The 25,798-nt window shown below is 43.5% G+C and overlaps 2 protein-coding genes across 3 annotated transcripts; one reads left to right on the top strand and one right to left on the bottom strand.

Annotated features, from left to right (window-relative positions):
• The first annotated feature begins 2,783 nt into the window (after positions 1-2,783).
• LOC139544047 (alpha-(1,3)-fucosyltransferase 7-like) lies at positions 2,784-16,123 on the top strand. Its single transcript, XM_071350738.1, has 2 exons — positions 2,784-2,941; positions 14,682-16,123. The coding sequence occupies exon 2, from the start codon at positions 14,721-14,723 to the stop codon at positions 15,771-15,773; it is 1,053 nt and encodes a 350-aa protein (XP_071206839.1). The 5' UTR covers positions 2,784-2,941; positions 14,682-14,720; the 3' UTR covers positions 15,774-16,123.
• A 58-nt stretch (positions 16,124-16,181) lies between these two features.
• LOC139544046 (POU domain, class 5, transcription factor 1-like) lies at positions 16,182-22,158 on the bottom strand. Of its 2 annotated transcripts, none has more exons than XM_071350736.1 (5): positions 20,751-22,156; positions 20,493-20,604; positions 18,262-18,392; positions 17,806-17,970; positions 16,182-17,312 (listed from the first exon to the last, which is right to left on the bottom strand). In XM_071350736.1, exons 1-5 carry the CDS (start codon positions 21,480-21,482, stop codon positions 17,058-17,060), a joined length of 1,395 nt encoding a protein of 464 aa, XP_071206837.1. In that variant the 5' UTR covers positions 21,483-22,156; the 3' UTR covers positions 16,182-17,057. The 2 variants fall into 2 exon arrangements, with proteins under 2 accessions (XP_071206837.1, XP_071206838.1); XM_071350737.1 differs by having other exon boundaries at positions 17,117-17,283; positions 20,751-22,158.
• Positions 22,159-25,798: the final 3,640 nt, after the last annotated feature.

Consider the following 25,798-nt stretch of genomic DNA (forward strand, 5'->3'; position numbering starts at 1 on the left):
CTACAACTTGCCCACATTCTTTAACGTATGTATACTCAAAGTGGACTGATACATTGTACCTTTAAGCATAACTCAAATAATACCACATAGAAGGGTCAAGTGCCTCTGAATCTGCTCAGTGGGCAGTGGGCATTCTATCTAAGTGTTAATGTTTACCAAGGGAGTCTTGGTTATTCAGCTAGATAAAGAAAAAGCACATTAAAGTTGCCAAAGGAAAAATAGTCCATCTAGGGCTGTGAACAGTGCCGCAATTATCAGGTTGTTCAGAAGATAAAGACTTTATATCCACTGGAGAGAGATGGGGGAATCTGGGAGAGATTGCCAGGCACCTGCTCATATGGATCTGGACAGTCATGGGTGAAGGTGGATGGACTGTGTGAAGGACCATATCTCCCCAACACCAGCCATCAGTGACAGGCAGTGACCAGTAAGCAGACAAGAGACCCAGACAGCAATCAGAGGGATGGGACTACAGTACTCCTGGGAGCATTGGAAGGTTTGCAACAATGACTGACTGTCTGGGCCCTTTTATACATATTGAAAACACATTTGCAAAACGATCTATTTTTAAGTGTAATCTACAGTCCTTTCAGTTGCAAATACAACTATGTGGTGTTATTTGAAATATGTGCAATTAAGGTACAATTTATCAGTCATGTTTGTGTATAGATGATTTGAATTTGGGTCTGTTAGATACTCTTGGACTGTATTCTTATTCTCTCTATAGTTGATGGGCCCTTGCTCTGGAATCACGTTTTCAACTAATGTCACAGCTTTAACAAGTGACCTGATCTCTCAAGCTTTCTAAACTATTCATTCTCTAAATGGATGTTTGCTTTTGTAATAGAATGAGTGTCTTTGAAGTCAAGGTAAACAATAGGTGCCTTCCAACACACTGTTTCTTGGCATACAGAAGTGTATGCCTGGGCCCCTCTTGGTTTCCTGGTTTCTTAGAAGAGTTTAGAGAAGTGGAGCATTACACTCTGCGGCTTTAGTTCTGTTGGAAGACACTATTGTATTGGGAAATCAGGGAGAGATGGATGGTCAGTTTCCTCTCTCTGACATTGGTCATTTCTGAACAGTACAGAACTTGATCTCTTCCCTTCTGATAATCTGATAAAACTATTTTATCATACAATTTGTGTAAAAAAAATGTGTGACTTTCCCCAAAGTCCCTTTAGGGTGATTTCTTAGCCTCCTGGTTTCAGCCAATCGGTGTGCACGAATGGATATTTGGACTCTGGCCCCACCCACTCTAGCTCAGAGTGGTTATCGTCTTCAGCTGATGAGAATGCAAAGTTAGGCTGGGGACCAAGTTTTCAGTGTGTTTTCTAGAACGCTGTGAGTGCATCAACATAACCACAACAAGTAAGATCACAAGTCATTCAGATTAAAATTCCTTCATAAAAACATGTTCAAATGGAAACAGCTGTGCTGAGCTCCAGCTAGCCATTTTTTACAAATTGACTCTAGAAAGACTGGCTAAAACTTTTACATGTGCAACTTTTGAAAAGTCCTCTGACATAACCGAAAAAGCTACTGTATCTAAAAACAATCTTCCCTACTGATAAGGTATGTGTTAGGTCAGTTGTGTAAAGTACTTAATAATATTTTAAAATATTTTTACTTAAGTCGTTTTTTGGAGTATGTGTATTTTACTTTACTATTTATATTTTTGACAACTTTTACTTTTACTTCCTAAAGGAAATATTGTACTTTTTACTCCATACATTTTCCCTGACACCCAAAAGTACTCGTTACATTTTGAATGCTAGCAGGAAAGGGTCCAATTCATGCACTTATCAAGAGAACATCACTGGTCATCCCTACTGCCTCTGATCTGGCGGACTCACTAAACAGAGAACATCACTGGTCATCCCTACTGCCTCTGATCTGGCAGACTCACTAAACAGAGAACATCACTGGTCATCCCTACTGCCTCTGATCTGGCGGACTCACTAAACAGAGAACATCCCTGGTCATCCCTACTGCCTCTGATCTGGCAGACTCACTAAACACAAATGCATAATTTTTTTATGATGTCTTAGTGTTGGAGATAGCCCCTGGCTATACGTAAAATTAAAAAACAAGAAAATGGTTCCAATCTGGCTTGCTTAATATAAGAAATGTTAAATAATGTATACTTTTACTTCTGATACTTAAGTATATTTTAGCAATTACATTTACTTTTGATACTTAAGTATATTTCAAACTGAGTACTTTTAGACTTTTACTCAAGTCATATTTTACTGGGTGACTTTCACTTTTAATTGAGTAATTTTCTATGAATGTATTTACTTTTACTCAAGTATGACAATGGGGTACTTTTCCCACCACCGTGTTGGGGTAATCATTATGTATGACGAAATACAATCTCTGCAAACCTATTTGTCTTCATCACCAATATGGCCACAGCAGAGCATGGTAAACACCAGCTCAATGTTAACCACTGTAAACACACAATTTATTACCACCAACACTGTAGATGGCAGTGATACTGTGTCCTAACAGCCCTCTGACTAACACGTCAAATAGTTTTTTACACTAACTTGCACTATCTCATAGTTTTTATCTCTGTTCACTAACATCTCAATGGAGGCCTTCCATCCACTAATGATGGTCCCAACAATCCCCTCCTGCTTAGTAATAGTTTTTCTACTGTTTTTTTTATTGTATCACATTTGGTTTGTGCATCTTGCTAAACTGAGAAACACAACATTTGACTGAGAAAAATAAGCAGGGAGGGACAGAAGAAAAAAGAGAGCGAGAGAGAGAGCTTGGTGCTGCTGTGCACACTGAGTACGTACATCCCGTTAAAGTTATCTTTCCATCACAACCCTTTTCACCTCTGCCTTCTGTGGACACATCGAGCAGGGTCCGCATCAACAGGAGCAGACAAGACTGGGACTTCACATCCACTGACCCACAGCCCACTTCCCAGGTTAGTGGATAGAGAGGGACAGAATTATTGTGCTGTCCATGGCATGTTGGAGAGGGAGTGAGTTTTGTTTTATTATTTATTTTACTCTGTATTGTGAATTGGTTAGATTCCAGTTAATCAAGTTAAGATTCTCCTAATCTCAAGAGTGAATGTGTCTTTCTGTTCCTGCTACTTTCAGTTACTCAGACTGCTCGTATCTGAGACCTGTGGTCGGAACTACACAGACTGCTTGTATCTGAGTCTTGTGGTCAGAACTACACAGACTGCTTGTCAGAGAGGTTGCATGTGTTACTTCTTGTCACTCTAATCTACTGTGCAACGATCTAAAAACTCAATTAATCATTTACACTTGTGAGAATTGGCCTTTATTGATAGGGCTAAATTGAAATGTTTCTTACAGAAGAAATATGAATTAGATAACCATGGTATAGCAACAATTGAAAGGGAACAGTTTCAAGATTAAGGGGAAATTATTAGTCAACAGTTCACCTGACACAAGGCTGAATCCAAACGTGAAACTGTTTATTTGTTGATAACAACATCTGAAAATACTCTGACAAACAGAAAGTGTTTTTTGTTTAAAATCTATTAAATATTTTAAATTAATGGCTATAAATCGATCTCTGAATGTGCTACAGTGTTGAAACCACTCCCTCATGCTGCACTACGATGTAATGATTTTTAGTGCCCAGCTTCAAGTACTTTCAGATTTCAGATCCTACGTCAGACAGGCCCAGAAAAAATACTACTTTGTCCGTGGGAACCAGGGCTATCAATCAATGCAAGCCATTTTCCAACTTCCGGCGCCGAAAAGAGATGGCCGCCTCGCTTCGCGTTCCTTGGAAAATATGCAGTATTTTGTTTTTTTATGTGTTATTTCTTACATCGGTACCCCAGGTAATCTTAGGTTTCATTACATACAGTCGGGAGGAACTACTGAATATACGATTAACGTCAACTCATCATCGTTCCTACCAGGAATATGACTTTCCCGGAACGGATCCAGTGTTTTGCCTTCCACCCAATACAATGGATCTGATCCCAGCCGGCGACCCTGTGCGACGCCGAAAAAGGGGAAAACGAGGCGGTCTCGTGGTCAGGCTTCGGAGACGGGCACATCGCGCTCCACTCCCTAGCATACTACTCGCCAATGTCCAGTCTCTTGACAATAAGGTTGACGAAATCCGAGCACGGGTAGCATTCCAGAGAGACATCAGGGATTGCAACGTGCTCTGCTTCACGGAAACATGGCTAACTCAAGAGACGCTAACGGAGTCGGTGCAGCCAGCTGGTTTCTTCATGCATCGCGCCGACAGAAACAAACATCTTTCCGGTAAGAAGAGGGGCGGGGGGGTATGCCTTATGATTAACGAGACGTGGTGTGATCATCATAACAACACACAGGAACTCAAGTCATTCTGTTCACCTGATCTAGAACTCCTCACAATCAAATGTCGACCGCATTATCTACCAAGGGAATTCTCTTCAATCATAATCACAGCCGTATATATTCCCCCCCAAGCAGACACATCGATGGCCCTGAACGAACTTTATCTGACTCTTTGTAAACTGGAAACCACACACCCTGAGGCTGCATTCATCGTAGCTGGGGATTTTAACAAGGCTAATCTAAAAACAAAACTCCCTAAATTCTATCAGCATATCGATTGTGCTACCAGGGCTGGAAAAACCCTAGATCATTGTTATACTAATTTCCGCGACGCATATAAGGCCCTCCCCCGCCCCCCTTTCGGAAAAGCTGACCACGACTCCATTTTGTTGATTCCAGCCTACAAACAGAAACTCAAACAACAAGCTCCCGCGCTCAGGTCTGTTCAACGCTGGTCCGACCAATCTGAATCCACGCTTCAAGACTGCTTCGATCACGCGGATTGGAATATGTTCCGCATTGCGTCCAACAACAATATTGACGAATATGCTGATTCGGTGAGCGAGTTCATTAGGAAGTGCATTGACGATGTCGTACCCACAGCAACGATTAAAACATTCCCAAACCAGAAACCGTGGATTGACGGCAGCATTCGCGTGAAACTGAAAGCGCGAACCACTGCTTTTAACCAGGGCAAGGTGACCGGAAGCATGACCGAATACAAACAGTGTAGCTATTCTCTCCGCAAGGCAATCAAACAGGCTAAGTCCCAGTACAGAGACAAAATCGAGTCGCAATTCAACAGCTCAGACACAAGAGGTATGTGGCAGGGTCTACAGTCAATCACGGATTACAAAAAGAAAACCAGCCCCGTCGCGGACCAGGATGTCTTGCTCCCAGACAGGCTAAACAACTTTTTTGCCCGCTTTGAGGACAATACAGTGCCACTGACACGGCCCCCTACCAAAACCTGCGGGCTCTCCTTCACTGCAGCCGAGGTGAGTAAAACATTTAAACGTGTTAACCCTCGCAAGGCTGCAGGCCCAGACGGCATTCCCAGCCGCGTCCTCAGAGCATGCGCAGACCAGCTGGCTGGTGTGTTTACGGACATATTCAATCAATCCTTATCCCAGTCTGCTGTTCCCACATGCTTCAAGAGGGCCACCATTGTTCCTGTTCCCAAGAAAGCTAAGGTAACTGAGCTAAACGACTACCGCCCCGTAGCACTCACTTCCGTCATCATGAAGTGCTTTGAGAGACTAGTCAAGGACCATATCACCTCCACCCTACCGGACACCCTAGACCCACTCCAATTTGCTTACCGACCCAATAGGTCCACAGACGACGCAATCGCAACCACACTGCACACTGCCCTAACCCATCTGGACAAGAGGAATACCCATGTGAGAATGCTGTTCATCGATTACAGCTCAGCATTTAACACCATAGTACCCTCCAAACTCGTCATCAAGCTCGAGACCCTGGGTCTCGACCCCGCCCTGTGCAACTGGGTCCTGGACTTCCTGACGGGCCGCCCCCAGGTGGTGAGGGTAGGTAACAACATCTCCACCCCGCTGATCCTCAACACTGGGGCCCCACAAGGGTGCGTTCTGAGCCCTCTCCTGTACTCCCTGTTCACCCACGACTGCGTGGCCATGCACGCCTCCAACTCAATCATCAAGTTTGCGGATGACACTACAGTGGTAGGCTTGATTACCAACAACGACGAGACGGCCTACAGGGAGGAGGTGAGGGCCCTCGGAGTGTGGTGTCAGGAAAATAACCTCACACTCAACGTCAACAAAACAAAGGAGATGATTGTGGACTTCAGGAAACAGCAGAGGGAGCACCCCCCTATCCACATCGACGGGTCAGTAGTGGAGAAGGTGGAAAGTTTTAAGTTCCTCGGTGTACACATCACGGACAAACTGAATTGGTCCACCCACACAGACAGCGTTGTGAAGAAGGCGCAGCAGCGCCTCTTCAACCTCAGGAGGCTGAAGAAATTCGGCTTGTCACCAAAAGCACTCACAAACTTCTACAGATGCACAATCGAGAGCATCCTGTCGGGCTGTATCACCGCCTGGTACGGCAACTGCTCCGCCCACAACCGTAAGGCTCTCCAGAGGGTAGTGAGGTCTGCAGAACGCATCACCGGGGGCAAACTACCTGCCCTCCAGGACACCTACACCACCCGATGTCACAGGAAGGCCATAAAGATCATCAAGGACAACAACCACCCAAGCCACTGCCTGTTCACCCCGCTATCATCCAGAAGGCGAGGTCAGTACAGGTGCATCAAAGCAGGGACCGAGAGACTGAAAAACAGCTTCTATCTCAAGGCCATCAGACTGTTAAACAGCCACCACTAACATTTAGCGGCCGCTGCCAACATACTGACTCAACTCCAGCCACTTTAAAAATGGGAATTGATGGAAATTATGTAAAAATGTACCACTAGCCACTTTAAACAATGCCACTTAATATAATGTTTACATACCCTACATTACCCATCTCATATGTATATACTGTACTCTATATCATCTACTGCATCTTGCCATCTTTATGTAATACATGTACCACTAGCCACTTTAAACTATGCCACTTTATGTTTACATACCCTACAGTACTCATCTCATATGTATATACCGTACTCTATACCATCTACTGCATCTTGCCATGCCGTTCTGTACCACCACTCATTCATATATCTTTATGTACATATTCTTTATCCCTTTACACTTGTGTGTGTGTATAAGGTAGTAGTTGTGGAATTGTTAGGTTAGATTACTTGTTGGTTATTACTGCATTGTCGGAACTAGAAGCACAAGCATTTCGCTACACTCGCATTAACATCTGCTAACCATGTGTATGTGACTAATAAAATTTGATTTGATTTGATTTGATTTCGATCTACCGTATCCACAGATCAATTTATAAGCAAACAGAACCATGCAGGCCTCCTAAAAGCAAGCTGTCGGGCACGGTTTTCTCCAGTACACGGGAGGTGTAGGCAACACTGTGTGCTAGCTAGCTAACTAGCAACACCGGTAGACGGTGTCCTTCGCCCCCGCCTGTCGGTCCAATTTTCTCCAGTAAGCGGAAGGCGAGGCCGACACCATGTGCTATCTAACGAGCAAGCTAGGACACGGTGTCGCTAACTAGCTAGCTAGTTAGCACATGGTGTCGCACCAGCCTCTTGCCACTGACTATCAAGGTAGCTAGTTGCAGTAGCACACGGTGTTGCCCCAGACCCCCATATACCAGAAAAAAACGTGCCCAATAGGTGGGGGCGAAGTACAGTGTCTCCCGGTCACCCACCTCCCATTAGCACAGCAGGCAGGAGGAGGGGGGCGACACCATGTGCTAACTAGCTTGCCAGCTGTGCTAGCGGGAGGCAGGGATGACCGCTAGACAGTGTCCTTGGTCGTCGCCTGTCGGGCACTGTTTTCGCGCAGTTCTCTTAACGATGCTCAGTGCAGGTGTTCGGCATGCGGGAGCGAAGGACACTGTCTACCAGGAGCAAAAAAACTCAGATAATACTTTTTTTTGTTCCTTTTGACCCACATTCAAAAGTGTCACACAAACATGCAGATGTCTTGCACGAGGGGGGGCGTTCAAGTAGGAACCAATGGGATGCTCAAGGGGAGGCGTTCCTGAAGATGCAGGAATGCCGACATGCAGGAACTCCCCGAATTGCAAATGTATAGGCAATGGAAGGCAGGGTTCATCAGCGCATCACACGCCACTTTGCAGTGAGCTGAAGGCAGTATGAATTTGGAAAACATAAACTTACTATATATTATGAGGCATGTCTTACCTTGCTAGTAGCCTAGTCAAAATCACACCATCTTTAATTGTCCAGTAGCCAAAGGCATAATCGTAGTCATACAGTGGGGCAAAAAAGTATTTAGTCAGCCACCAATTGTGCAAGTTCTCCCACTTAAAAAGATGAGAGGCCTGTAATTTTCATCATAGGTACACTTCAACTATGACAGACAAAATGAGAAAAAAAAATCCAGAAAATCACATTGTAGGATTTTTAATGAATTTATTTGCAAATTATAGTGGAAAATAAGTATTTGGTCAATAACAAAAGTTTATCTCAATACTTTGTTATATACCCTTTGTTGGCAATGACAGAGGTCAAACGTTTTCTGTAAGTCTTCACAAGGTTTTCACACACTGTTGCTGGTATTTTGGCCCATTCCTCCATGCAGATCTCCTCTAGAGCAGTGATGTTTTGGGGCTGTTGCTGGGCAACACGGACTTTCAACTCCCTCCAAAGATTTTCTATGGGGTAGAGATCTGGAGACTGGCTAGGCCACTCCAGAACCTTGAAATGCTTCTTACGAAGCCACTCCTTCGTTGCCCGGGCGGTGTGTTTGGGATCATTGTCATGCTGAAAGACCCAGCCACGTTTCATCTTCAATGCCCTTGCTGATGGAAGGAGGTTTTCACTCAAAATCTCACGATACATGGCCCCATTCATTCTTTCCTTTACACGGATCAGTCATCCTGGTCCCTTTGCAGAAAAACAGCCCCAAAGCATGATGTTTCCACCCCCATGCTTCACAGTAGGTATGGTGTTCTTTGGATGCAACTCAGCATTCTTTGTCCTCCAAACACGACGAGTTGAGTTTTTACCAAAAAGTTATATTTTGGTTTCATCTGACCATATGACATTCTCCCAATCTTCTTCTGGATCATCCAAATGCTCTCTAGAAAACTTCAGACGGGCCTGGACATGTACTGGCTTAAGCAGGGGGACACGTCTGGCACTGCAGGATTTGAGTCCCTGGCGGCGTAGTGTTACTGATGGTAGGCTTTGTTACTTTGGTCCCAGCTCTCTGCAGGTCATTCACTAGGTCCCCCCGTGTGGTTCTGGGATTTTTGCTCACCGTTCTTGTGATCATTTTGACCCCACGGGGTGAGATCTTGCGTGGAGCCCCAGATCGAGGGAGATTATCAGTGGTCTTGTATGTCTTCCATTTCCTAATAATTTCTCCCACAGTTGATTTCTTCAAACCAAGCTGCTTACCTATTGCAGATTCAGTCTTCCCAGCCTGGTGCAGGTCTACAATTTTGTTTCTGGTGTCCTTTGACAGCTCTTTGGTCTTGGCCATAGTGGAGTTTGGAGTGTGACTGTTTGAGGTTGTGGACAGGTGTCTTTTATACTGATAACAAGTTCAAACAGGTGCCATTAATACAGGTAACGAGTGGAGGACAGAGGAGCCTCTTAAAGAAGAAGTTACAGGTCTGTGAGAGCCAGAAATCTTGCTTGATTGTAGGTGACCAAATACTTATTTTCCACCATAATTTGCAAATAAATTCATTAAAAATCCTACAATGTGATTTTCTGGATTTTTTTCTTCTCATTTTGTCTGTCATAGTTGAAGTGTACCTATGATGAAAATTACAGGCCTCTCTCATCTTTTTAAGTGGGAGAACTTGCACAATTGGTGGCTGACTAAATACTTTTTTGCCCCACTGTATACATACTTTCTTTAGAATATACATTTATTATTCCCGCAAACCCTACCACCCCTCCCCAATTGGAGTAAACTAATAAACAATAACACTTAGGCTTCTACCTTCAGTTTATACATATTATACACATTTTACAGACACAAGTTTGTTTTTAGTACTTCCTCTATTTCTTTTGTCCATCCAGTTTAGTTTCTATTTGTAACTGTGCTATTTCACAAAATTTCTGAACCTATATACATTTTTCAAACCCCGTATGTTTTTACATTGGTATCTTGTTATTAGTCCCACCCTTCAGCTCCATTCAACCCCTCCCATCTATCTCTTAACACTGTCTATTTTTTATTTCTATTTGCCATATATTTTTCAACTGTGCTGTGATGCTTCACAAAAGTACTGAACCTTTTATTCTCATGGCTTCTACAGATTGTAAATTAAAGAAGCATTTATGCTAAAATAATGATTGATTAACTGAATTTCCAGATCACGCAGTATTGCTATCTGCAGCGTTAGTTCTAGGTAAATGTTGCAGTTCTTCCGCTGTTCCTGGACCTGTGACCAAAAACAAGCTACATGTGGACAGTACCAAAATAAATGATCTAATGACTCTGCCTCCTCACAGCAAAATCTGCAGAGCTGATGTTCTGACTTTATACACTGCACTCTTTGAGAGAGGTGGTTAGCAAACAAGGCCAAATTCCCCTCAGAGACACCAATATTCCTTAGCCGGCCCACAAGAATGGAATTGTCTTCCGTATCAAAAGCTTTGGCCAAGTCAAAAAAAATAGCAGCACAACATTGCTTAGAATCAAGGGCAATGGTGACATAATTTTGGACCTTTAAGGTTGCAGTGACACATCCATAACCTGAGCGGAAACCAGATTGCATACCAGAGAGAATACTATAGACATCAAGAAAGCCAGTGTGGGAGATGATTCAATGTAACTAGGTGCAGTTGCTATGCTGAGAAAACAACATCAAGCCAATAATTACATTGGCCGGATGCAGAAATTATGTCATCTAGTGCATGACTCCATTATTAGCAGGCAGTATTTAGACTGTCCACTTTGAAGAGCTAAGACAGAATGGCTATATAAAGAATGGAACATACAGGACCAGGGCCCCGCTACCATTATAACCTATACAGCTGTCAGATGTGGGCGTTAACAAATCAAATGTATTTATATAGCCCTTCTTACATCAGCTGATAGATCAAAGATCTGTACAGAAACCCAGCCTAAAACCCCAAACAGCAAGCAATGCAGGTGTAGCACGGTGGCTAGGAAAAACTCCCTAGAAAGGCCGAAACCTAGAGAGGAACCAGGCTGAGGGGTGGCAAGTCCTCTTCTGGCTGTGCCGGGTGGAGATTATAACAGAACATGGCCAAGATGTTAAAATGTTCATAAATGACCAGCATGGTCAAATAATAATAATCACAGTAGTTGTCGAGGGTGCAACAAGTCAGCACCTCAGGAGTAAATGTCAGTTGGCTTTTCATAACCGATCATTGAGAGTATCTCTACCGCTCCTGATGTCTCTAGAGAGTTGAATACAGCAGGTCTGGGACAGGTAGCACGTCCGGTGAACAGGCCAGGGTTCCATAGCCGCAGGCAGAACAGTTGAAACTGGAGCAGCAGCACGGCCAGGTGGACTGGGGACAGCAAGGAGTCATCCTGCCAGGTAGTCCTGAGGCATGGTCCTATGGCTCAGTTCCTCTTCCGAGACAAAGAGAGAATTAGAATTAGAGAGCATACTTAAATTCACACAGGACACCAGATAAGACAGGAGAAATACTCCAGATATAACAAACTGACACTAGCCCCCCAACACAAACTACTGCAGCATAAATACTGGAAGCTGAGACAGGAGGGGTCAGGAGACACTGTGGCCCCATCCGATGATACCCCCGGACAGGGCCAAACAGGCAGGATATAACAAGCAAGAACTGAGATGCAAAGATAATGGTGGAGAAAGGTCAAGGGAAGCTATTTTCATATAGAGGGAGGGGACTCTATACGTTATGCAAAGACAGAATACTATAAAGGCAGGACTCTGTAATATGAGAATTTAGTATTTTCCATGGAGGGGCTCGCCTTTGTTACATTTGTAATAAAGTCTATTTTGAAATCACAAGTTCTAGTAAGAGGGTTATATTTCTGAGTCAATATTCCACCACACCAGTCAGTTGATTATTGACAAGTTTTTCCAACACTTTTGATAAACAGGTCAAAATAGAAAAATTGGCCTATAACAGTTAGGATCAGCTTGATCTCCACCTTTAAATAAAGGACCCACTGTGGCTGCCTTCCAAGCAATGGGAATCTGCCCAGAGAGAAGAAAATGGTTAAAAAGGTCAGAGATAGGCTTGGCGATGATAGGGGCAGCAACCTTAAAGAAGAAATGGTCTAAACCATCTGAACCAGATGGTTTTTGGGGATCAAGTTTAAGGAGCTCCTTTAGCACCTCGGACTGAGTGACCGCCTGCAGGAAAAACTTTGTAGGGGGAAGTGGGAGGAGCATCGGGGATAGTCGCATTAGAAGGGGTGGAAGATGAGGAAATGTTGGACGGGCAAGGAGGCATGGCTGAGTCAAATAGGAATCCTGACTTAATGAAGTGGTGATTAAAGAGCTCAGCCATGTGCTCCTTGTCAGTAACAACCACATCGTCAACTTTAAGGGACATGGGCAGCTGTGAGGAGGAGGGTTTATTCTCCAGGTCTTTAACCGTTTTCCAGAACTTCTTGGAGTTAGACCCACAGAGAGAGAACTGCTCCTTAAAGTATCTAACTTTGGCCTTCCGGATTGCCTGAGTGCAATTATTTATAATTTGCCTGAATGAGAGCCAGTCAGTCTGAGTATGCGTATGCCGAGCGATTTGCCAAATGGAATTATTGAGGTGGAGTAACTGCCAGATCACAGTCGAACCAGGGGCTGAACGTGTTTTAAATTCTCATTTTCTTTACAGGTGTGTATTTGTTAACGATAATAATAAACGGAACATTAGTTACTTTAATAATGTTTACTTTAATCTTGCATTACTCATCTCATATGTATATACTGTATTCTATACTATCTACTGTATCTTAATCTATGCTGCTCTGACGTTGCTCGTCCATATATTTATATATTCTTAATTACATTCCTTTACTGAGATTTGTGTGTATTGGGTATATGTTGTGAAATTGTAAGATATTACTGCACTGTCAGAGCTAGAAACATAAGCATTTCGCTACAACCACAATCTGTTAAACACGTGTATGTGACTAATAACATTTGATTTGATAACACTGAAAATATAAAAAAAGAAGGTCCAAGCGTCTTCGACAGAGGGGATCAAGCTGATTCTATACCAATTAGAGAGGTCAGGTCATGAAGGAAGGCTTGCACATTAAAGTTTTTTAGCAAGCGTTTATGACAAGTCAGGACAGGTCGTTTCACTGAGCAGCCATTATGAACACAGGCACGTATCACAGCACATAATACTAATACAATACAAAATGCATAAAAATGTCTCTCTTCACAGTCTCCGTCGTGCCGTAAGGTGTTATTTTATTGCTAGCTTGAGTTACCTGGAGTGCATGGCAGTTACAGTTACAGCGAGTGACTTGTCCCTAGAGATTCTTTTCATTTTTTAGATATTTAGCACCAGCCTATTGCTAGTTACCCATTCTAAAACTGACTGGAGCTATATGTTAAAGGTGTCAGTTATTTATTTTACTGTTGCAGTGGAAGGTTATTAGTAATAAAATAATGGTCCAAATCGGCTGCCCTGCAGTACATCATACTCAACAAAATAATTTGCTTGAAAGAAAACCCTCTGTGTTCTGTTGGATAGGTAACTGCCCATCCATGATAAGGCAGAGGATATTAATCCATAGCACAAAAGAAGTCTAACAAAACAGCTCCCACAATCTTATCAATTTCTTCCAGCCAATCAGTCATTTGTGCCAGTAACGAGCATGTTGAGTGCCCTTCCCTATAAGCATGCTGTAAGTCTGTTCATTTGTTTTCTGTAAAACATTGTATTTGGTGACATGGAGACAAGCACAGAGTTGGGAAGGAAAGACAACCACAATACAGGAAGTCAAATGTAACACGCAACACAACCAAAATAAGAATGACAAACCATGTTTAGCAGTAGCAAACAAATTCAATCTCCAACTGATCAGTCTTATCTTTGACCAAACTACTCCCAAAATGTACATTGAGATGGTGACAAACAAGTATGTACATCAAACTGCTACAAGGAGATACATACCGTAGCTATTATCATTCAGCCATTTCTAACTTTAAAATCAATCGCTCCCTGGATGTCTGATAATACCATGGGATGGATGGAAGGTGTTCCAATAAAATAAGTGATAAGGTCAATGGGCTACTGGGTACAGACACAGGCTGGTCTCACAGCCTAGAAGTAACATAGTAAACAATAATCCTGGACACTCAAATCAGTATATGTTACGTTTGGTATGATTACATAAGACAAAAGGAGGGTGGTTGGTAGGGTGTATGATGTGAACATCTGGCAACCCAAATGTTGTGCGTTCTAATCCCAAGGACAACTTTAGCAACTACTTACATTTGAGCTACTTGCATGTTAGTTAACCCTTCCCCTAACTCCTAACCTTAATTTTAAACCCTAACCTAGCTAACATTAGTCAAAACAAATTGTAATTCGTAACATACGTATTACACATTTGTAATTGTACGAATTGTAACATAGCCTATCATACAAATTGGATGATGGACATCCACAAATTAATACGAAATGTAACAATTTGAATTTTTGTTTACTATGTTATGTTTACCCGAGTCAAGGTTAACGGAAACTCAATCCTGTTTTCTCTGCTCATTTCCCTGCAGTGACAGAACCCTGATGACAAACAAGGGTCCAGCTCTACCATGGAATCCCCCTCATTTTGCCTCAGGCTCTTCCTCCTCCTCATCTGCCTGGCCACTCTACTGTTCTTTCTGGTGGGACAGGGGAGTGAGGGTGGGTGGGGTCCAAACTCTGACAGAAGCCACAACAACATCACCATCCTGCTGTGGCACTGGCCCTTTGGCCCCTCCTACAATTTGGAGGGAGACGTGTGCTGGAACCGGTACCGTATCCCTGACTGCCGCCTGGTGGACCAGCGCTCTCTCTACCACAGTGCTGACCTGGTGGTCTTCCACCACAGAGAGCTGATGAACGGCCAGGAGCGGCTGCCCCTCCACCTCCACCGGCCGAGGCACCAGAAGTGGGTCTGGCTCTCTCTGGAGTCCCCTGACAACAGCAGATACCTGAAGCCCTTCAATAACGTGTTCAACTGGACCATGTCCTACCGCCACGATGCTGATATCACCATGCCCTATGGTAAGCTGCTGCCGAAGGACTGTGATACTGGTAATGATAGCAGCACAGAAGACATCATTCCCAAAAATAAGTCCATTCTGGCCTGCTGGGTTGTTAGTCACTATGAGCCTCAGCACAGAAGGAGCTTGGTGTACAAGAGCCTGAAAAGAAGCATCCCAGTGGAGGTGTATGGTCGCTTGAGAGGGAGGGTTTTGGCCTCCAGCGACCTGCTGCCCACCATCTCAAGCTGCTACTTCTACCTGTCTTTCGAGAACTCAATCTCCAAGGATTACATCACTGAGAAGCTCTGGCGGAACGCTTACCAGGCAGGGGCAGTGCCTGTGGTTCTGGGTCCACCGCCAGATGACTACATAGCCGTGGCTCCGCCAAACTCCTTCATCCACGTTGAGGACTTTCCATCCACCAAGGAGCTGGGGAACTATCTCCGCCAGCTGCAACTGGACAAGGAGAGATATGCTGGGTACTTTGCGTGGCGGCATAGCTATCAGGTGAAAGTGTATACAGACTGGAGGGAGAGGCTGTGTAGCATCTGCCCCCAGTATCACAGCCTGCCTGCTCAGAAGGTTTACCATGACCTGGAAGCCTGGGTCAGGAAGTGAAACCACACACGTGGTTCACTTTGGCAGCTCCTCAGACTTTCTGCATCCCAAATAGCACCCTTTTCAGGTCATTACATCTGACCAGGGCTCATAGGGTCTGGTCAAAAGTAGTGCACTATACAAGGGGACACCGACACCTTTTAAAAATGTGAAGGTGGTCTTCTCTAGGACCAGCTCATTTCACATACATTTCAGCAATAAACCACCTCCCCACGCAACTGTGAGAAACAGGGAAAGTGGTTGAGCATTTATATACGCAATAGCATATTCATTTATTGTTGTTACAGAAAATATACACAATAGCATATTCATTTATTGTTGTTAGAAAATAAAAAATATTTAATTGTATGGTGCAAAAGTTACAAGTAACATCTTAAGGTTGCCCCAGAGAAATAGCCAGAGTTTCAATAAATTATCAAATACGCTTTTATTTAAAAACATGGCATGTAAATATCTATTCAAGAGATTTGAGTCACATACAAGATGAAATGACTTTAACTACATTTGTTTTGATCAAGTCTTTGTATAAGAGTGCTGATGTAATCAGCGCTGTAACAGTGACAACCATTAACAATACAGGTCCCTGATGATCATGTTAACATAAGTACCACTTTGGTTAATCCCTTTACCAAAATGGCTACCATTAGATTAAAAACAGTTATGCAATACAAACATAGCAGGATTTAAAACAAATCAAAAATTGTATTTGTATCATACTTCCACTATGAGAGTAAACCTTCTGGACAAGACTTTAAAGAAATTGTAGGTAAGACAATGATAACCTCTGCAACAATAAGACAGCACAAGGATATTCAAGATAAAGAAAAAAATATCATTTAAAAAAATATCAAAAAAAGGTCAGACAACTTTGTGCAAAAACAATCTCACGGCAGATATTCAGAGCCAACCCCCCCCTCCTCCCCATGGTGCAGGATGGAGCATTCAGTGCTGTGCAGATGACTTGTAGCTGAACTGGGTGGGAGGCAAGGCCCTAAACCGATGAACACTTAGAGCATGTGGGACAAAAGCAGTCTCAAGATACCTTGCCTTTCAAATAGACTAGAAATTTGCAGCTTTGATCCATTTCTTCACTGTATTCACCCTCGATTGACTTCCTCCCCATTGTTGTTGAACTGGATACAGAGGACAACATCCTGTGTTGGGAGGGACTGGAGGACATCCTGGGTTGGGAGGGACTGGTGGAATGAAGAGGTAGAAAATAGCTATGTTGCGTGGGAAAGGAAGGCCACATGGCCAGGGCTGGTTTGGAGAACTGGAACACGTTTAGCTGGTCAGGTGACCCACCAGTCCAGGGTGCAGGGCCTGCTTAAAGACATCTGGCCTCTGGAGGGGGGGCATGTAGAAAGTGGGGGCCCCGGTGTGGCTGGATAGGTGGTAACCCTGCCCAGGGAGGGGGGAGTGGGTCATGTGCGGGGGAGGTGGGCTCTGCTCGTAGTACTGTCCTTCACACTCCTCATCGAAAGGGAGGGCCAGGCGCTTGCCCTTCTGTCTGCGGTTACAGAACCACACACGCACCACCTGTCAAACACAGCACATTTCCCCGCTTCCTTAATTAAAAAAATATAGAACCTGACAGTGTCAGATGAGTCATCACATACAGCACTAAGATTCAAACCATGGAAACACAGGAAAAGCATATTTACCATAAATGAATTTAGGGTCCATTTCATTTAAGAGCAACTTAGACTAAACAGCCATGCAGGTGTAACAGTATAACTTTAAACCGTCCCCTCGCCCCGAAACGGGCGCGAACCAGGGACCCTCTGCACACATCAACAACGGTCGCCCACGAAGCATCGTTACCCATCGCTCCACAAAGGCCACGGCCCTTGCAGAGCAAGGGGAAACCCTACTTAAGTCTCAGAGCAAGTGACGTAACTGATTGAAATGCTAGTAGCGCGTACCCGCTAACTAGCTAGCCATTTCACATCCGTTACACAGGGTTGGGGAAATAAAGGCCAGTAGGTGACCGAAAGGAAGTGAGGGAAGGCTGTATCAGTGTGGGACTCACATCTCTCTCCAGACACAGGTCGTCTGCAATGTGTGTGATCTCCTGGGTGTTGGGCTTGGGGCACTTGACAAAGTAGGACTCTAGAGCCGTGCGCACCGAACCCTCCAGACTGGTCCGCCGCTTCCTCTTCCTGGTGTCCACAAACACCCGCTCGATCTTGTACATCTGGGGATACAAGCATACTCACATTCAGACTGGGACATTAGTGTGCTTAGGTCCATTGCAGAGGACATAACTATTGGTCCCCCTCAAATACCAAATGCAAAAGTTGAATAGATAACATTTAAAATGGTGAACATTTTCTAATAAATATTACTCTGGTTGGCCATGGGAAGTTCATGGCCAACAAGATGGAATCCTAGACACATTGTGCAAACCTGATGCTGCTCTGTACGAGCTGTGATTCTAAACAAAACAAAGGTATCTGATAAAGAGTTCGATTAGAAGAATACTCACATCCTGGGGGTTGTCAGAGGTCTCAGCCTCATTCAGCCATCTCCGAAGCAGGGGCTTCAGCTTGCACATATTCTTGAAGCTGAGCTGGAGGGCTTCGAAGCGACAGATTGTAGTCTGGCTGAACATCTTGCCTAAACAGAGAACGAGTCATTGTCAGCAGTTGACACTAGGGATTAATATTTTCCAAAAAATCTACCAAATCGCAATACCGGAAATAATTAATATGCATCCTGGGGAATACGCAAAAATCGGAGCGTTTAAAACTAAGATATAGTCGCTCAAGATTCTCCCTAAATAAGATTGTGGCTGAGCCAAATTGGTGTCTAGGCTGCGACACTATGGAAAGATTTCACAACAAGAGAAACTAATATTTAGTAATGATAGAGTAACTGCTCCCCAATAACACTATTGTGAATTGCGAAACAGCTAGTTGAGCAATTCAGAGCGTTATCATGTTCCTCAATTAATTCAACGCATTTCATCAGTAGGCCTAGGCTATCTCGACACAGACAGCAGGCAAACATGCACTAACAGCAGGCAAACAAAGTCAATGACCAAAGTGATTAATCTTGGTAGATAACCAACGAATACCAAAACTTTGTTTGGCAAAATCGAGTGGATTATACAGATAGCAGATCAGCTCATGAATAACGGGAGATGAAGAGGGACTTGTTGAAACATCAAGGCATCTTAACCGGGACCAACTTTGTGTTGTTTACACACTACCGAAGCTCTCATACAGGCAGCAATACGAGACAGCGCAGAGAAGAGGGGGATTATTATATATTTTTTTACATGCATATGCGAAACGTGATTTGAAAATGGCACCTATTGATTACAGAATAAAATTAGGAATGTTAATGCTAGACAGGATCCGGATGTTGGGTTTCAGTGAGATTGGGACGATAGGAATATACCCTAAACTCTATATAAGGCTACTACGTGAGTTAATAGATAAATAATACACTAGATTTAGGCTACGTTATTACATGCTAAATGTTTCTGCAGTGATTGTGAACAAACGAATAAATGAGCTACCACTTCCACTTGTCCAGCCAGAGATCAATCAACCAAATATACAGACCTTGGCTTTTGGTCGGAGTAGGACAGGCTACTACGCGAGTGAAGCGCAAAATCCACTTGTATAACATGCTAGCAAAATGTTCTGATCAGCTAATATATGAGCACGCTATCAAAAATATGTTCATTAGCACAGACTCCAATTTAGCTAACATTTCCCCGGTTTAAATTGTTACCAAATATCTAAACGGAGATTCAGTGAAAACAAAGATCTGACATTGAATTATCTAGACTAATCCCCCACTTGTCTCAAATCAGCGACATGGCGTTGTCCCAATGAAAACGGTGCTGAAATTATAATCTAGTTGACCACACGACTAATGCTTTAAAAATGTGTATAACGGTTTTATATCACTTTGGGAGTTTCAGTATAAGCAAGAATTTGGTAAATGCCTTCAAATGCATTAGCCTACTTAATTCCAATATTTCCATCATTCAGCTGAACATACCGCGAGCTTTCCTCTGCACTTTCTCCGCCCAGTAGCTGTTTCCTGTCTCCTCACTCAGCTGCCGCCCGCCACATTGTTCTCAACACCAGTTCAAATCAATATATAGTGTACGGTTGTCCGGTTAGGGCTCATTTATGTGATGTTGAACCAGTCCTGGGCTTCAGCTCACTGGTCTTGGTTCAGAACGGGATCGAATTTTCAATTCTGGTGAGAGGTCTAAAGTGCATTCGGATCTGGTGTGCAGTACAGCAGTGTCAATTATGCGTGTGCTTTGAATTTATGGCGATTGTGTGAAGTAAATACACTATGCGTCCATGGGACAGCCTGGTTGGAGAATGGAAATATATATATATTTTTTAAAATGGCACAATATGCTGCTGCTGCACATAGTGTATTTTGGGAGAATTGCATTAGTGCGATATTGGGTCATTTGCCGGATCTTGTCCTTAATTTTTTCGGGAAATGTAAAGAGTGGTCCCGGAATCCCAGTTACCCATGTTAATCCCTAGTTGACACTGCAACAACTACAGTAGATATCAAACACAAGAACCATAGTATTCTATGGTTTCCTACGCCAATTTAACGGAACACTCAGTAAGTCCAAAGACCAAACATGCATTAGTATTCACCAGCTCACATTGGCAAGGTTAGGCTGTGACATAGGTTAATGGTAGTTTTAGTGTACGCCTAATCCAAACTCACCATAAAGATTGCCTAGAGCCATTCCTACATCTGCTTGTGTGAAACCCAGTGTTATACGCGTGTGCTTCAGCTCCTTGGCGAACTGTTCCAGCTCCTCAGTTGAAGGGTTCTCCTGTTAAAAAGAGGCACACTTACTAAAGACTTCAGGAAACATTTTCCATCTCTTAACTTTTTTTATTAATAGGCAGGCTTTAGGGTAAACACAAGCTAATAGGACATCATGGGGATAACGGTACATAGGCCTATTTTCAGACTCACCTCTTCCTCGGAGTCGCTGCACCCACCGCTGGAGGATCCATTGCTCTGGGTTTGCGCTTGGGCACCTTGGCTTGCGCTCCCGTTGAACGTGATCCCGGGTAACCCATTGCTGGGGGGTGACGGCGAGAGCGATGGGGATGTTGAAGACGATGTTGAGGGTATGGAGTTGAGGTTTTGAGTATTGGAACTCGCAGCAGTGATGTGGGGAAGGCCGGGCCAAAACGAGGGGTTCCATGGGGTCGAGTAGTAAACCCCGTGAGCCACAGCGGACGACGGCGTTGGATACTGTTGACTCTTTACCTCATACTCGTCATTGACATCCTTCTCAATCTTTATATCAGGCATTTTGATTTGTTCCCTGGCTTCGGCAATGGGTGGGCTCAGGTTTGTGGCCTGCGTAGTCACTGCAACCCTCGGTACTTGGCCGGTGTATTCGGGAGCGGCGATGGGATACCAGTGTTTGGGTTGGCAAAAGTCACCGGCTTGTAAATCGGAGGCCCTATAGTCACCACCGGCCGGTGGGAATTGAAAAAAGGTTTGAGGTGTTGGAGGCAACCCATTGTATGCAGTCTTGTTGAATAGAAGACTGTGGTGCTGTAGAACGCCGTGAGGGATCTGGAGCGACGTGCCGCCAAACGCCTCTTGACCCAAGGCCTGGGCGTACATGGGTCGGCTGAAGTCATCCGGCCGGCTGTTGCAATCCGAAATAGGGCTCTGAGATCGCTCCGACATTCTCCTTGATTTGAATCTCAGACAATGTGGTTCAAGCACTTGGTTATAGTCAATGACACGCTTGCAGTCTGTACCGTCTATATACCCATTACGCAAGATAGAAAATCGTTTCTGAACGGCCTGCCCTGAACACTTGAGGGTGGCAAGAAAATGTCCAAACGCCAGCGTTCTTTGAGCAATTCCTTAAAGGGTGAAAATCAATCCCGAAAGTCCCTCTTCACGCTGTGTGGAAACAAACCTGTACAGAAATAGAAGCCTGTGTGCGATATACCTTATCAACTGTAGTCCATTGAGTCTCGAGTTCATCACCTACTTCACCTTCAAATGGTCGTCTCACAACACCCCAGCTCCACAGTTTTTTTTAATCAATCGGTGTTGGGATGTTAATTGCCTCGCATCCCATTGGCCGCGAGAGACAATACACAGCTGATTGTGAATTTGCGAACGAACTTGATTTTTTTCCCTTCACGGTGAGATAACGGTCCATGCTATCCGGTATCATTGGGACGTCCCTACCCCCCATTGAAGTTGAAATGTAAATGGTTAGTTAGGTAAGGGTTATGTTTAAGGTTAGGTTAAAGGTAGGGGTTAAAGTTTAGTGTAGGGACGTCCCAAAGATCCCTGATAACACTGACCGTGAGATAACAGGTAAGGTAGTGCTTTCCCACTGGAATCTTGAGACTGAAAAAAAATGTTACTATATATATATATATATATATATATAGGCTATTCGTTTTCCTGAGATAACATTTAAATAACACAGGCTCAGGTGTGTATGCAAAAATCCTGTAAGCAATTAAAGGAAATTATCTAGTAAAAAGTTATCTAATTCACGACTTCAATGTTGATCCATTTAATATATTTAGCCTACATGACTAAGTAGTAAATACATATTCAGTGACGTAAGTATCTAATATGCATGTAGCGTTGTGTGGACATTGTTTAAATCATTTACCTTAACTAGCTTTCCTTGATATTAAAAGGGATTTGGGATAGCCTACATATTTTGACTATCACTCATTATAAATGTTGGCATATAGGCCAAGAAAGTATATGCAAAATTGGTTTCAAATCAACAATAACATTTAATTTAACAACATTTGGGCAACCTTGCTGATCATGCTCAACTTATATCAATTTTATATTACACTATAAAACAATAGGCTATATAAAGATTAGTATATATCTTTTTCATAGCCTAAAAAGCACATTTTGTGCAAAAATAATTATCGAGTCTAAGTGAGGGATCCCATTCGATCAAAATAAAAAATGTAATACCATAGACCCATCTATTTTCACTTGCTGAATTTTTTTGGCTAATTGTTAGAATTTAAAATGTAAAACAAATGTTTGTGGGAAAAATAAATTTGTTAAATGGAAATTATAACCGACTCAATGCATTTTCATTGAGGTTTAGACTTATACACAAAACACATTGGCCTTATGTGACCCACAAGCATTAGTGAAGTTAACCAATAAAGAATTAGGTTAATGTTTTGTCATATTTCAATGTATGGACCATCCTTTTGGTCCGAGAGACAAGGCCTAGAATGTGATGGCGCTGTAGCCTAATCACATGGATATCACTAAACTGTTTCAGAAATACATGTGAAAAAGGTCAGTAAGTCTAGAAATTAAAAGCAGTCTTATGACATTTCAAAATAGACAATTAACTCAACGAATGATGCACATAATGGTTGAACTTTTCTGAAGTGACAACTTTACGCTCAATTTACATACAGAAACCAATTTTTTCCCATGTAAAATCAGGACAACGCAGAGGAAATTACTAAAACAACTAAAAGCATCCAGTCGAATTTATACTAGCCTTGATGGGTGTATTGAAAAGAGTGGATGGCCGTCACACCGATACAGATACGCACCCCCATAGCGAGTCGTTGGCTTCAGATTGTGGCAGGAAGACGCGCCGCGGGAGGAGTGGGGGTGTCATTGTGCGACTTGGCCCGGGGGCACCCCGCGGCTTTTAGTCGTTGAGTAGCGATGGCCGACCATTAGCTCCTTTTCAGACACGAACAATAAGTCGCAACCCTTTGATTCCGGCCCACACACACCTACCCTGAATGAAACAAACACTCATGTCCAGAGAGTGACTTATTTGATGGGGTGGGTGGTTGATGTTATTATGAAAGTTATAGCATTTGTACATTGCTATGTGCAGTGTGAATAGGAGATGAATGAACATGGTGTAGGGGCATCTCTAGCCACCCCCTCAGAGCATGTGCAGACCAGGTGGCTGGAGTGTTTAAAGACATATTCAATCTTTCCCTATCCCAGTCTGCTGTACCCTCTTGCTTCAAGATGTCCACCATTGTTCCTGTACCCAAGAAAGCGGAGGTAACTGAACTAAATTACTTTCACCCCCTTAGCACTCACTTCTGTCATGAAGTGCTTTGAGAGGTTAGTTAAGGATCATATCACCTTCAACTTACCAGACACCGTAGACCAGGGATGGGCAACTCCAGTCCTTGATGGCCTGATTGGTGTCACACTTTTTCTCCATCCCTAGCAAACACAGCTGATTAATCTAATTGCATTCTAAACTGAAGATCATGATTAGGTGATTATTGGATTAAGGTGTGTTAGCTGGGGCAAAACTGACACCAATCAGGCCCTCGAGGACTGGAATTGCCCACCCCACCCCTGCCCTAGACCTACTTCAATTTGCATACCGCCCTAATAGATCCACGGATGACACAATCGCCATCGCACTGCAGTATCCCATCTGGACAAGAGGAATACCTATGTAGGAATGTTGTTCATTGACTACAGCTCAGCCTTCAACACCATAGTACCCTCCAAGCTCATCATTAAGCTCAGGGCCCTGGGTCTGAACCCCACCCTTTGCTTCTGGGTCCTGGACTTCCTGATGGTCCGCTCCCAGGTGGCGAAGGTAGGAAACAACACCTCCACTATGCTGATCCTCAACACAGGGGCCCGCCAGGGTGTGTGCTCACCCATGACTGCACGGCCACGCAGAACTCCAACTCAATCTCCAAATTTGCAGAATACACAACAGTGGTAGGCCTGATTACCAACAACAATGAGAGCCTACAGTGAGCAGATTAAAGCCCTGGCAGAGTGGTGCCAGGAAAATAACCTCTTCCTCAAAGTCAACTAAATCAAATCGTATTTGTCACTTGCACCGAATACAACAGGTGTAGACCTTACAGTGAAATGCTTACTTACAAGCCCATAACCAACAATGCAGTTAAGAAAAATACCTACAAAATATAACAAATAAAAGTATCAAATATTAAAGAGCAGCAGTAAATAATTGAGGTAATATGTACATGTAGGTAGAGTTATTAAAGTGACAATGCATAGATAAACAGACTAGCAGCAGCGTAAAATAGGGGGGAGGGGCAATGCAAATAGTCTGGGTAGCCATTTGATTAGATGTTCAGGAGTCTTATGGCTTGGGGGTAGAAGCTGTTTAGAAGCCTCTTGGACCTAGACTTGGTGCTCCGGTACTGCTTGCCGAAGGAGCTGATCGTGGACTTCAGCAGAGAGCAGAGGGAGCACGCCCCATCCAGAGAAGGTGAAAAGCTTCAATTTCCTTGCAGTACACATCAGTGGCAATCTGAAATGGTCCAACTACACAGACAGTGTAGTGAAGAAAGCGCAACAGCGCCTCTTCAACCTCAAGAGGCTGAAAACATTTGTCTTGGCCCCTACGACCCACAAACTTTTACAGATGCCCCATTGAGAGCATCCTGTCAGGCTGTATCACCACCTGGTACAGCAACTGCCCCCTCCGCAACCGCAGGGTACACTGTCTGCCCTCCAGGACATCTACAGCACCTGGTGTCACAAGAAAATCATCAAGGACCTCAGCCACCCGAGCCACAGCCTGTTCACCCTGCTACCATCTAGAAGGAGGAGACAGTACAGGTGCATCAAAGCTGGGAACAAGAGACTGAAAAACAGCTTCAATCTCAAGGCCATCAGACTGTTAAATTGTCACCACTAGCCGGCCTCTGCCCAGTACCTTGCCCCGAACTTTAGTCACTGGTCACTTTAGTAATGTTTACAAACTGCTTTTACCCATTTCATATGTACACTACCTTTCAAACGTTTGGGGTCAATTAGAAATGTTCTTGTTTTTTAAAGAAAAGCTAATTTTTGTCCATTAAAATAACATCACATTAATCAGAAAGACAATGTAGATCAGCCGTTTCAGCTACAAGTCATTTACAACATTAACAATGTCTACACTGTATTTCTGATCAATTTGATGTTATTTTAATGGACAAAAATGTGCTTTTCTTTAATTAAAAAACAAGGACATTTCTAAG

Source organism: Salvelinus alpinus, chromosome 18, assembly GCF_045679555.1.
Source record: "Salvelinus alpinus chromosome 18, SLU_Salpinus.1, whole genome shotgun sequence".
In the NCBI taxonomy this organism is placed as follows: domain Eukaryota; kingdom Metazoa; phylum Chordata; class Actinopteri; order Salmoniformes; family Salmonidae; genus Salvelinus; species Salvelinus alpinus.

What these genes read in the sequence shown, in the direction of transcription:
- LOC139544047 (XM_071350738.1), top strand. Translation starts at nt 14,721, where the DNA reads ATGGAATCCCCCTCATTTTGCCTCAGGCTCTTCCTCCTCCTCATCTGC.
- LOC139544046 (XM_071350736.1), bottom strand. Translation starts at nt 21,482, where the DNA reads ATGTCGGAGCGATCTCAGAGCCCTATTTCGGATTGCAACAGCCGGCCG. An exon ending in GGCTCTAGGCAATCTTTATG is followed by an intron (nt 18,393 to 20,492) that starts GTGAGTTTGGAT and finishes TTCTCTGTTTAG; the next exon opens with GCAAGATGTTCAGCCAGACT. An exon ending in CCTCTGACAACCCCCAGGAT is followed by an intron (nt 17,971 to 18,261) that starts GTGAGTATTCTT and finishes TTGTATCCCCAG; the next exon opens with ATGTACAAGATCGAGCGGGT.